This window comes from Vicia villosa, linkage group LG1 (assembly GCF_029867415.1).
Source record: "Vicia villosa cultivar HV-30 ecotype Madison, WI linkage group LG1, Vvil1.0, whole genome shotgun sequence".
NCBI classification, from domain to species: domain Eukaryota; kingdom Viridiplantae; phylum Streptophyta; class Magnoliopsida; order Fabales; family Fabaceae; genus Vicia; species Vicia villosa.
This window is the reverse complement of record NC_081180.1, coordinates 4,361,757-4,374,500: the sequence shown is the minus strand read 5'-3', so window position 1 is coordinate 4,374,500 and position 12,744 is coordinate 4,361,757. Positions and strand designations below refer to the sequence as shown.

Sequence of the window (12,744 nt, the reverse complement as noted above, 5' to 3'; positions counted from 1 at the left end):
TGGCTTCTGGTGTGTGGAATTCGTTTATACAAACAGGTACCTATTTCACTAAACTCATGTATGATATGCTTCGAGGCCCCAAGCTGAAGGTTTCATGGAGAAAACTGATGATAGACAATCTTGCTCGCCCACGAGCAATATTCTTGTTATGGCTCACTTGCCATGGGCGTATTCCAACTAAAGATAGACTGGCCAGGTTTGGAACTGTTAGTGATGGGCTATGTGTTTTCTGTGGCTTAATTGAAAGTATTGTAACCACCTGTTCTTTGGATGTGACAAAACCAAGCAGATTTGGATCCAAATCTTAGCTTGGATGGGCATTCACCATTGACTTGAAGAATGGCCTGCAGAATTGGCATGGATCAGCAACATGGTTAAAGGAAAAGGTAGCAAGAGAAAGCTGGTGAAGATGACATTGGCAGAGACAATCTACATGATATGGAGCCTTCGCAATAAGATTATATTTTAGAATGGCACACAAAAGTTACTACACAGTCAAGAAATTATAGATATTATATTATGGCGTGTGGATAATAATAAGAAATTGGCTAGATTTTGTAACAGAAACTAATTCACTAGTTTGGTTTGTAATGGTCATATAGTCCTTTAGTGGCCTGGATCTACGGATCAGCTTGTACCGCACTTGTTTTTTGGGAATAAAATTTCTATTTTTCTAAAAAAAAAGAAGATAAAAAACCGTTGAATTAAGACAAGATATCATCGAATATTACCATCCAAAGGTAGGTGTCTTAAAATAGAAAATTATAAAGGAATTTAAAACTTTAGAATCGAACTATAAAATCTATCGCATGCCTTAAAATTTAGGTACACATTTTCTAATTCAAAAATACCTATCACTTTCAATAATTGTTGACTTAGGTGTTGCAACATTTACATATACACCCTCCCCCAACATTGAACTAGGACTTCAGCGTTGCAACCATAACTCATAGTACACCATCAAATGTTAATCCATCGCTTCAATAGTGACCATCTTGAGTTCACACAAGATCATCGACATTGTTTACGGGAAACATTTTAACGACATTTTTCTTCTCTTTTATCTTATCTCAAACTAGTTGGTGAATTCAGGTGGAAGAAACCTTCAACATAGCCTCTTAGATATAGCGAGAATACAATGTAAACACAACCAAAGGAACTACCTCAGGCTGATAGAGGTGGATGGAGGAAAGCAGATTTGTCCTTTTTTCCCCCAAAAACACTCTAGGGGAATTTTCAACCAGTGGGGTGACATATGCATCGTAGCTTGCATCGATGGGAAACTGTGTACCATTTGGAAAGATTTACCCATTAAGTGTCCACTAAAATACAAGGCAAGAACTCAAATCCAATCCTTTATCATAAATGGAGACCATCCTCACTCAGAATGAAAACTCTTGCGAAGGGTGCCTTTTGAAGGATCATTGGCAAGAAAAGACCATAATTGCCATAATATGGTAATCCACTAGTTAGCTGCTCTAAAACCATCAAATACTCATCCATATAAGAGCATCAATGGAAGGGCACAAAGTTCAATGTGTTTTGATGTACCAAGGGAGCTCTCACGACATTAAGTAAGTGAAAATGTACATTAATTTGGGCCTGGAATCGATACTGCAACCCTATCACGAAGGAAGCCTCTAAAGTTTCCACGGTACTGACACAAAAACCCGAGGATATATTGAGATTCCGATGGCATTTGGGATCAAAAAGGAGAAAAGAATTGTTAAGGTAAAGTTATTTGTGATTAGGAGTGAGTTAACAAAATTCTAGAAAGGCTTACATTGGCCATCCTTAGTGTTATATACCATTGCGGACCATATCGTGGTGCTCGATTCAGACTTGTGTTAAGTATGCTTGGATCTCAATCCCAAAAGCTTTCTTAATAGGTGAGGTTTCTCTCACATATTTATACACCCAACAGTCCGGGAACCTAAATAATGTGGGACTTCAAACAAACTCTAACAAACACAAATACCAACTTCAACAACTTGGTCTCATCAAATTCATAGCTTTTGGCCCTTCTAACAAATTAACACTTGCTTGAGGAGGTTGCAGCCTCGGGTGTAAACCCCACATAACTGGTAGATCTAGACCCCTGCGAGGAAGAGAAACCTTCAAAGGGAATGGAGGGGATACAAACATCATAACTATGGAAAGAGATAAAAGAAGGAGAGGCCGAAATTCCTGGATGATTTTATTGAATGTTTCGTCAAAGAGGATCCATCGAAAGTCATCTGAATTAAGGCAGGGCTGCCCAAATACCACTACTACAAAACACGTAAACAACAATGCCATGGTCACCACGGTTTTTCACTACACCGTGGTGACATCTCTAAAATAAGGCGCTATCATATTATTTTTGTTTTTTGATTAAAAATTAATTGTATATAACAACTGTTGAGCAGTCAACCGTGGTAAAACCATCAAGCTTTCATGGGTTCGAACCCCAACGCCATCATATATATATTATTCCCTTAATGTTAAGGCGTGTCTTTTCTCTTTTATTTATTTTTATATAATAACTTAAAGGAATATGAATACGGTTGGTATGTTCCACCGTTGTGATATATTGATAATAAATAAACACTTATTAATACGGTTGGTAGATAACCATTGTGAAATAATTTTCCCATATAAGTGAATTTTCTCTCCCTTATTGACAGTAGCGTCGTTTCCTTCAAAGTGAAACCCTAGCACCCATTTTTCTCTTCTTCACCATTAGCCGTGAATCTTGTGCTTCATATGTTAAGGTATTATTCTTCTTACATCTTATTGTTAGATAGTTCCCCATTATCTCGTTTGTTGCATGTTATTTTTGTTGATTAATTGTTCTCATTTTTTCAGATTCGTCTTCACTACCTTAACAAAGACCATACTTTGACTATGGTACATATTGTTTGTGTAACTATGGGAAAAAGTACAAGAAGCATGAAGCTATGATGGAAACTTCATCCATCTTGTACTTCTTCTTCATAGCTTCACAAACAAGATGTTTTTCATACTCTGTTGACAAATAAGTTTGTGTTTTCACATGTGAATAACTTTCATGATTATTGTAGGACTCAACAAGAATAACACATTTTAGTTAATGAAGAAACAACAGCGATAACAAACTTCATCTAGTTTGAGATAGAATGAGAAGAAATATAAGTATGAAGTTGTTGTGTAAGCTTCTTCCTCCTTATATTTCTTCTTCATTGCTTCACAAACTAGATGAACTTTAGAATTGATTCCCGTTCAACGATTAGTTTCAATAAAAGGTGTGTCCTAGAAATTTATAATATATCTTTTTCATTTCTCACAAATTTATACTATCTTGTTTTGTAGTATGATGTTGTTTGAGTTTATTATATAATATGTAGATTGCTTGTTTTCCATACACCTGACTTAAAATACATTCATTTAAATTGACATAGATATTATAATCTGAAAATTAAATTGTATTTGAAAACCAACTTAAACAAACCATTGTTTTCGGACAGCATGCGTCTCATCGTTCATTTGATGTTCTTTTACATATAAATTATGGTATAATGACATGGCTCCTTAGATGCATTGTTGTCTTCGATTATAGTTAAGTTTCATTAACTACAAGAAATTTAACTATTATCGAATACAACGATGTATCTAAGGAGTTAGACCAATAGACCATAATATATATGTAAAAGAGTATGAAATGCACGATGAGACACATGCAATCAGAAAACAATGGTTTGTTTAAGTTGGTTTTCAAGAATAGCTTAACTTTCAGATTATAAACTTCTTCATCAATTTGAAAGCATGTATTTCTTTAATGAAGTGTATGAAAAACAATCAATTTACATATTATATAATAAATTCTAGACACTTCTCACAACAATTATATATTTTAGAAGATAAATAAACATTTTAAAAAGTATTATTTTTTTAGAGAGAAGATAAATAAACAGTAAATTAGAGCACACAGTGATGGGAGGATATTGGATATTTAATCTAATTTAACAAACAAAAGTTAACGTAACCATACTTGTAAGGGTGGGAATAGACCAGGCCGACTAACAGGGGCCTACGGCTCAGCCTACATAGGCCTAGGTCAGACCAGGCTTTTTAGATAAATAGAAAAGGTCTAGGCTTTTTTATAAGCCTATTTAGCTAAAAAGGCTAGGCCACAGGCCACATAAAAAGCCTTTTAAGCTTAAGAGGCCGGCCTATTTAAATACATATGAATAATTTTATTATTATTATATTATATTTTTTACTTTGAATTAAAAATATAAAAATAAATTTTAGTTATCTTGAAGAAATTATGAAAATAAGATGAAAAGAATCTTATGAACAATGTCATAAGTTGTTTCGATAAGTTCTCTCAAACAAATAATATCACAAAATTGATGCTACTAGGTAAACTCAAATAAATTAATGCAAACAAACCTTTAATCTCATTGATCTTTTAATTTGTTAGTCTATATAAAGACGAGTTGAATGACTTATTTACAAATGTTCAAATGAAATAGGCTTTTAAGTAGGCTAATAGGCCAATCAGGCCTTCAAAAAGGCCAGACCCAGGCCAAAAAAATAAGCCTATGATAGACTACAGGCCATACTTAGGCTTTGAATATTATAGCAGACCAGGTTCAGGCTTGACAAAGCCTATCTCGGCCCAGCCTATTCCCACCCCTACATACTTGTAGTGCAGTCAAACCTAAAGGGAATTAGAAGAGAGAAGAGGTACAAAAGAATATGATATACACTTTTCGTTGTTTTACAAGATATACGAAATATTTTCATATTATACCTTAACTATTATTAATATCTTTTCCTAATACTTGGAATAATAATAAGAGAGTAATGGATAACTTGTTGAATGTGAATTGAGCGATTATTAAGTCTATGTCAAAACAAATAAAATATTCAATGTACATGGATTCAAGAAAATGGTTGTAGAGTGAAAAAATGTTTCAAATATTAATTTTTGATATTTTTGTGCGCTAAGGAGAACAAGATGATAGCGACAAGGCTGATTAATATGAGGCAGTGCTGAATATGAATAGAATAATAATCCTGGTCTTCTTTGAGAAATGACTTTTTTAGTGTGAGATTAGTATGCAACTATTAATTCAACACCGCGTTTTTCACTCTATATTATAGAATTAAATATTGAGTCGATCATTGTCGAATCAGTTATTAAATCATATCGTACATAAACTAGAATTGACCAGGTGTATTAGCTCAAAAATTAGTAATTTTTCAATTTACTTTTGCATAAATTTAATTTTATAAAATCAATCTTTTTAAAATTAATTTTGATCCAAACACGTAGTCCTGGGTTTTAGACTGTTTGAAATAATAAATGTATAGGAAAGATAATACTAATGTGGGTTCTGTTTCTTTTTAATGCAAAAAGAATTGATTTCTGTTCTTTGACTTAAAATAAGAAACTACGAAACTATTAATTAAGATTTAAGATTATATGACCAATTTTTTCAAAGATGGACTTGTGGAGATATAACTTAACCTATAAGAATGAAATTTGATTTATGTTGGATCATCACGGGGAACTTACATATCGTCTTAAGAGCAATACACAAGTGAAAGAGACGCCAAATATTTATCCAAAATCTTAAAATGATTGGTGTTTGGATTCTTTCACTAATTATAAAGTGTTCAACCTCCACTTTTCTAAGCAATATGAGACTAACAACTCACACTTGTACACAACAATCTCCCCCTCGAGTGTGAGTTCATCCACTATGTTCCGCCTCAAGCGGAAGCTCTTTCATCCACATACACTTGTACCGTCGTTGCAGGCACATAAGCGGGACATGCCGCCTGACCACCACATTGTCAGGAAAACTTTCGATACAAGGAGTTGGTCCTTTCATTGAACCATTGGCTCTGATACCACTCTGATAGAAAACTAAGACACAATAATAAACCAATACGCAGTAGATATAGAATTCTCCACACTTGTAGGAACCTCGAGGATCAATAACAAATATAAAATGACAGGTCAAACAAATAAACGCACTAAAAAATACCGATATTTTTAACGTATGGAAAATCACTCAATATGAGAGTAAAAATCACGTGTCGTCCTGACCAAAGAAATAGCTTCACTATAATCAATTAAGCGTACAAGAGAGTCTTAATGTGATTCACAAACAATAGCTAACAGTGACAAATCACAAAGCAAAACTAACTTACAAGTAAGAATAAAAAAGTTGAAAAATAACCCAAATCTGCAGCTCTAATGCGAGACACATATCTCTCAATTCAGACCTTGTTTTCAAATTTTGAACGGTCTAAAGTTAGATACATGAGTTGTGAACATGCCCATAAATTTTCAGCTCGATCTGACGGTGAACGAATCGGGGATCTTCAATTTAGTGAGACTGGTGTAGAAAAAACAGGAATGAGTTTCTCTCCTCTTTTCTCTCTTTTAAATCCTTATTTTTTCTCTATTTCTCTTCACCCTAAATTGACACTCTCCACTTAAATAAGTGAGACAAATGGGTTATTTATATTTGACTTTTCTCCACATAGGAAGGGAACCCAAGCCCAACAAATCTCTTACTCACAACTATGTGGAGGAAATCGCCAAACCGGTGATATCACAACAAGCTTCAAACTTCCCTCTTGGTAATGTTTTAGTCATCATATCAGAACCATTATCATCTGTATGAACTTTAGCTAACTCGAACAACTGAGCATCCAAAACATCACCTATCCAATGATATCTCACATCAATGTGTTTGGACCTATTATGAAAAGTTGGATTCTTACCAAGAAGAATGGCGCTTTGACTATCAACAAATAACACATATTTGTCTTGAACAAAACCAAGCTCTTGCAAAAAATTCTTCAACCACAATAACTTTTTGCATGCTTCGATAATGACAATGAACTCAGCCTCTATAGTAGGACAATGCTACACACTTTTGCAATCTGGATTGCCAAGCCACAACTCCCACTGAAAATTTAATCATGTAGCCCGAAGTGGACTTTGTGGAATCAACGTCTCCAGCCATATCAGAGTCAGAGTACCCCACTAGAGTAGGCTTATCTCCTTCAAAACAAAGTCTCGTATAAGTAGTACCGTGAAGGTATCTTAAAATCTATTTTACAGCATTCTAATGCTCTCTACCTAGATTTGACAAAAATCTACTAACTGTACCAACATCATGTGCTATATCTGATTTTGTACACACCATTGCATACATCAAACTACCCACAGCAGACGCATAAGGAACATGTTTCATATCAAACACTTCATGGACTTTGATTAGAACTCAACTTAAAATGAGTAACAAGAGGAGTGCTTACTGCCTTAGAGTTTTCCATTTTGAATCGTTGCAACACTCTTTCGATATAATGTTCTTGTGACATCCAAAATTTCTTCACTTTTCAGTCACACATGAACCTAATGCCAGAGATTTGTTTAGCTGCTCCCATGTCTTTCATGAAAAATGACTCGACGAGGTGCTTCTTTAACCTGTCAATGTTAGAAATATCTTTCCCTATAATAAACATATCATCAACCTATAACAACAGGATAATGAAGTCATCGTAAGAAAATTTTCTAACAAAGACACAATGATCTGAAGTAGTCTTATGATATCTTTGATCAAACATAACAGACTCAAACTTCTTGTACCATTGCCTTGAACATCCATTTGCTCAAACTCTAAATCAAGAGTAGCAGCCAAATTCAACACGGTTCTAATTGATGACATCTTTACAACAGGTGAGAAAATATCATTAAAGTCAACACCATTTCTTTGAAGGAAACCTTTCACCACTAATCTATCTTTATACCTTGGATACTTAGAGTTGCTTTCCTGTTTAATTCTATAAATCCACCTTTTTTCCAAAGCTCTTTTTCCTTTAAGAAACTTCACTGAATCATAAGTGTGATTATCATGCAATGATTTCATCTCATAATGCATTGCATCCAACCAGATTTTATTTTCATCACTTTTCATGGCTTCTTGAAAACACTCGGGTTTACCCTCATCAGTCAAGGTCACATGCTCATCAGAATTATACCTTGTAGAAGTTTGTCTCTGTCTGTTAGACCTCCTTAGTTGAACTTGAGATGACTCTAGAGCTTCACCAAGATTCTCATCCTGTGACATATCTCTCCCCTTCATCATCATTAGTTGGAATATTTTCCTCATCTCTAACTTGTTGATCATCAACATAATCATATGGTTCATTATGCATACACCTCACTCCCTAAATTAGTGTTCGATTCATATCCTCTCTGCTAAACTATTCAATTGAGGAGTTTTAGGAGGAGTCTTTTCATTCGCAATATCATACTGCTTGCAATAAGAATCAAATGGTCCACAATAATCACCACCATTATTAGAACGAACACGTTTCAGCTTCTCGCAGGTCTGTCTCTCTACTAAAGCATGGAATTCTTTGAACTTCTCCAATACTTGGTCTTTTGTCACACATGCAATGAGAACACTTATCCAAATATGCATTCTTTAATCCAGGAAGAACATCTTTTTTGTCCAAAACATTCATCCGTCTTCACTAATATGACTAAGTCTTCGGTGCCACAAAGATGCTTCCATGTTGATAGCATTCAGAGTGTCCCTAGCAACCAAAGCTTTTGTCCTATACAATTTAGAAAGCTTCTCCCCTCTAGCCACAACGAAGTTATCTTTGTTGAGTTTCCACTTTCTAGAACCAAAGTGATTGTCATAACCACAATCATCAAACATATGCACAGAGATCAAATTAAAGTGGACATTTGGAGTATGTTTGACACCTTTAAGCAATAATTGCATTCTCATGTTGGTTTGTAAGCAAACATCACCAACACCAATTACTTTAGATGCACCATCATTACCCATCTTCAACACTCCAAAATCACCAGAAGTGTAAGATGTGAAGAAATTCTTCCTTGGTGTAACATGCAATGTAGCACCACTGTCAACTATCCACATGCTCTCGTCTGATACAAGCTTAACAGACTCATGATCACGAAGAATAATAAGATCATCACTAGTAGCAGTAGTAACACGATCATCATCATGATCTCTTTGTTTAGACTTACCTTTCTTGCCTTTGTTATCCCTTTACCATTGATAACAATATTTTTGTACGTGTCCTATTTTGTGACAATATTGACACTTTATATTCTTGTATCGTGGCTTGGACTTGCTTCTGCTATTCTCTCTACCACCCTTCGATTACTTTTTCCGACTTCTCCTCTATTTTCAATGGCAAGTACCTCTGATTGAGATGAAGAACCACGTACCTTCATTCTCATCTCCTCATTAAGAATATCATCCTTAGTCATGTTTAAAGAAACAACACCTCTACGAGCAGAATTTGTAATATAAATCCAAAACGTCTCCCAAGACTAATAAATATAGCAATAGAAATAGTCTCAAAAGTTCATCATCAAATTTAATACTCATTCCTGATATCTGATCAAAGAGCCCTTGAAATTCACTCAAGTGATCCGAAATAGAAGTCTCCTTCTTATACTTCAAACTTATGAAGCTATTCAACAAGAGCAACTTATTATTCCCTGATTTAAAGGCATACAATGACTCGATCTTCTCACCTATAATGTTTTTTCAACCTTATTATATTATTCAGATTTAGTCTTATATCATTAGCTACTATTTAATGAATGAAAAACAGGCCTCAAAATAGTCTTGCCTGTCTATAATATATTGTTCTACTTACTTTAGCACAGAACACACAGGAAAATATTGAAAAAATTCATGATAACATCAAGTTCAAGCAATACATGTTTGAAATGAAATTGAGTTATTAATCAAGATGAAGCCTTGTACTTGACATGAGAAACATAATAATGACATTAACATTTATGTAACACTCAGTTTATAGGAAAATTAGTCAAGAAAGGAGAAATGCTGCAGCAAACTACGAAGGCTTGTAGTATTTTGTGGGTACAAACGGCATTTTCGTGACAACTCCTTCATTCTGCTTACCTCGAATAACGATCTTTACTTTGGTACCTGCTTTGTGCAATCCAGATTTGACATATCCAATAGCTATGTTCTTCTTGAGACAAGGACTGAATCCACCACTGGTCACTTCACCAATGTTGTTGCCTCCTTCATCTTGAATCTCGCTGTGGCTTCTTGGAGGTGGACCGGAAGAAATGAAACCGACACGCCTAATGGAAGGACCATCTGCGAGCTGTTTCAGGATAACATCGGCGCCTAGGAAACCACCTTCTGCTCTCCTTCTCTTACCTATGGCCCATGTCAGTCCGGCTTCAATAGGTGTAATGTGCTGTTCCAAGTCATTTCCGTATAAGCACAATCCAGCTTCGAGACGTAGACTGTCTCTAGCACCGAGTCCTGTCAATCTTATTTTCCCTTCGGATTTTTCTAGCAGTGCCTTGGCAAGTTCAAGTCCGTGCTCTGATGGAACTGAGATCTCAAATCCATCTTCACCAGTGTACCTGATAGTCTCATTAAAGAATGAGTTATTATGTATGCATTGAACAGCCAATTGGATAAAACCACACATTTGAAAATGAAGCATACCCTGTCCGAGTGAGAAAGCACTGCGAGCCATTGATCTCCAACACACGGAACTCCCCAAAGTATAGCTTGCTCAAATCCTCTTTAGTCAGATGTTGAAGAACAGGAGCAGCAAGAGGGCCCTGCTTCCAGAGAAAAGAAGAAAACTTCATTAGTGTTAATTACGATTAGGTGCAAATCATTAATTTAAAACCCCATCAATTATTTGTCAACTTTAACATGGATACAAACCAGGGCGTCTTTGAGGGCGTGCAAGGCAGGCTACTGAATAAGACGCAATATTAGACATAGTTAAATCGTGGCTAAATAGGGCCTTATAAAATATTAGTCACGGTTAAACCATGGCAAAATAGGGCTCCTTTTGTTTTGCCACAGCTAAATTGTGGCTAACCTACATAGAGCCTTCGAAAACTTAAGAACCCTCGTACAAACCACCTGAAGAAGTGAATTAGAATCATTTTATGACCACAATAGACAATGTGCCACAACTATACTTCATGCTGTCAATCGCGGAATTACAAAAGTATATTAAAACTCCACTACGCAACATTGATATAGCATCATATTTGGTAACACTTCGTACCAAATAGCGTATTGCACAACAGTAGCATTTTGTTCAAATTTCACTATGTTCTATCCACTACTTGACAACACTAACTACACCAAAAGATACACATGGTAGTGTGCAGTGCAGGCCACATTACAGTGTATAGGAATAATTTCTAATGATCATTGTTTTAGTGTCTAGATTCTGGAACAAATACAGCCATTCCGAGTGACACGGGGAAGAACCAAAACATACAATGCTATAGATCTTAACAATTAAAATGCAGAAGCAAGAGATCGGTATTATATATCAAACAAACAAAACGAGTTAAAAGTGTGTGATAAATGACCTGCAGAGCAAGTAGAGATCTGTCATCGTGAATATGCCACGAGACATCACCACCTTTGGCCTTGAATGCCTTCATATGCTCCTCAATATGAGCCAAATCTTTATCTCTACACCCAGCATTGACAACCAAGTAAAGATGATCATCCGTCACCTTAGTAATCACGGAATCATCGATAGCCCCTCCCTTTTCATTAGTGAAAACAGTCAATGTCCCAGTTCCGTTAGCAAGAGAAGCAACATCAGCAATCACTAACTTCTCAAGGAATGAAATAACATCCTTTCCCTTGAGACTAAGACCACACATATGAGAAACATCGAAAAGACTCCCGTTCTGTCTACAGTTTAACGTCGAATCAATGATTGAGTCTTTGTATTGAATAGGCATACTCCAACCAGCAAATGGAACCATCTTTCCACCATGAGCAACATGGAAGTCATACAGAACTGTCTTCTTCAACTCAGATTCTGTGGCGAAACACCGTCGTACAACCTCTTTCTTATCTCCTCCATTGGCCAGACGGCGAGTGATCGATTGGCCAAGTTGCCACAAGCCCCCTCTCATTTTCTAAGCAAATACACAATAGACCAAGATTGAATCAAGATTGTTGTTCATCACATCACAACCAGAAACAAGACGTGATGCAGTGAGAATGTGAAAAAGAAAACTATAGCATTTGCGTAGATCTAAATTATTATATTGAAATTTATCGATGATGATGATGATGAAGAAGTTAATAGTAACAAGATATACAAATATAGATCAAGAAAATGTTATAGAAAAGTGGAATAAAATGAGAGTAATGTTATATAGAGCACTTACAGAGATTGGTTTGATGATTGAGTTGGGAGTGCAGAAACAAAACAATGTAAACTTGTTTGTGTTTGTGTGAAACACAGACAAGTGACGAGAAGAGAGAACCTCGTTTATCAAATGAATATGGACATAGATGAATAAATAAAATAAAATAATATATTTTTATATATTTATTTAATTTAAATAAAATAGAAAAAGAGGGAGTTGGTGGATGTGAGATTGAGAACAACTTAACCTCATCTTGATATTGAGTGAGTGCCCCCAAATCAAGAGAGCCTATGATACCCCATCCTTAGTGAGTGGTAGCAACATTACCATTACCTCTTTCCCATTCTTTTTCTTTTTCTTTTTGTCCACCAACCAAGTTTATATAATAAATTTATAAAAAAAAATCATTTTTTATAACATAGATATGAAGTATTATGTATTGCATTTGTTACACATCATTATATAGTTTTAATTAATTGATACTTGTGTATCTTTAGGGTTTGGTTTGTTATAACAAATCCATT

At 35.3% G+C, this 12,744-nt stretch overlaps 1 protein-coding gene across 1 annotated transcript; it reads right to left on the bottom strand.

The window, feature by feature from the left end:
• Nucleotides 1–9,717: 9,717 nt before the first annotated feature.
• On the bottom strand, nt 9,718–12,395 carry LOC131626915 (aminomethyltransferase, mitochondrial). Its single transcript, XM_058897754.1, has 4 exons — nt 12,239–12,395; nt 11,420–11,983; nt 10,527–10,645; nt 9,718–10,441 (listed from the first exon to the last, which is right to left on the bottom strand). The coding sequence occupies exons 2-4, from the start codon at nt 11,978–11,980 to the stop codon at nt 9,895–9,897; spliced, it is 1,227 nt and encodes a 408-aa protein (XP_058753737.1). The 5' UTR covers nt 11,981–11,983; nt 12,239–12,395; the 3' UTR covers nt 9,718–9,894.
• Between the last annotated feature and the right edge of the window lie 349 nt (nt 12,396–12,744).

Excerpts from the sequence above, each read along its gene's own strand:
- LOC131626915 (XM_058897754.1), bottom strand. The coding sequence starts at position 11,980 with ATGAGAGGGGGCTTGTGGCAACTTGGCCAATCGATCACTCGCCGTCTG. Across the intron at positions 10,646-11,419 it reads GATCTCTACTTGCTCTGCAG|GGCCCTCTTGCTGCTCCTGT; the intron begins GTCATTTATCAC and ends CTCTGGAAGCAG. Across the intron at positions 10,442-10,526 it reads TGCTTTCTCACTCGGACAGG|GTACACTGGTGAAGATGGAT; the intron begins GTATGCTTCATT and ends TGAGACTATCAG.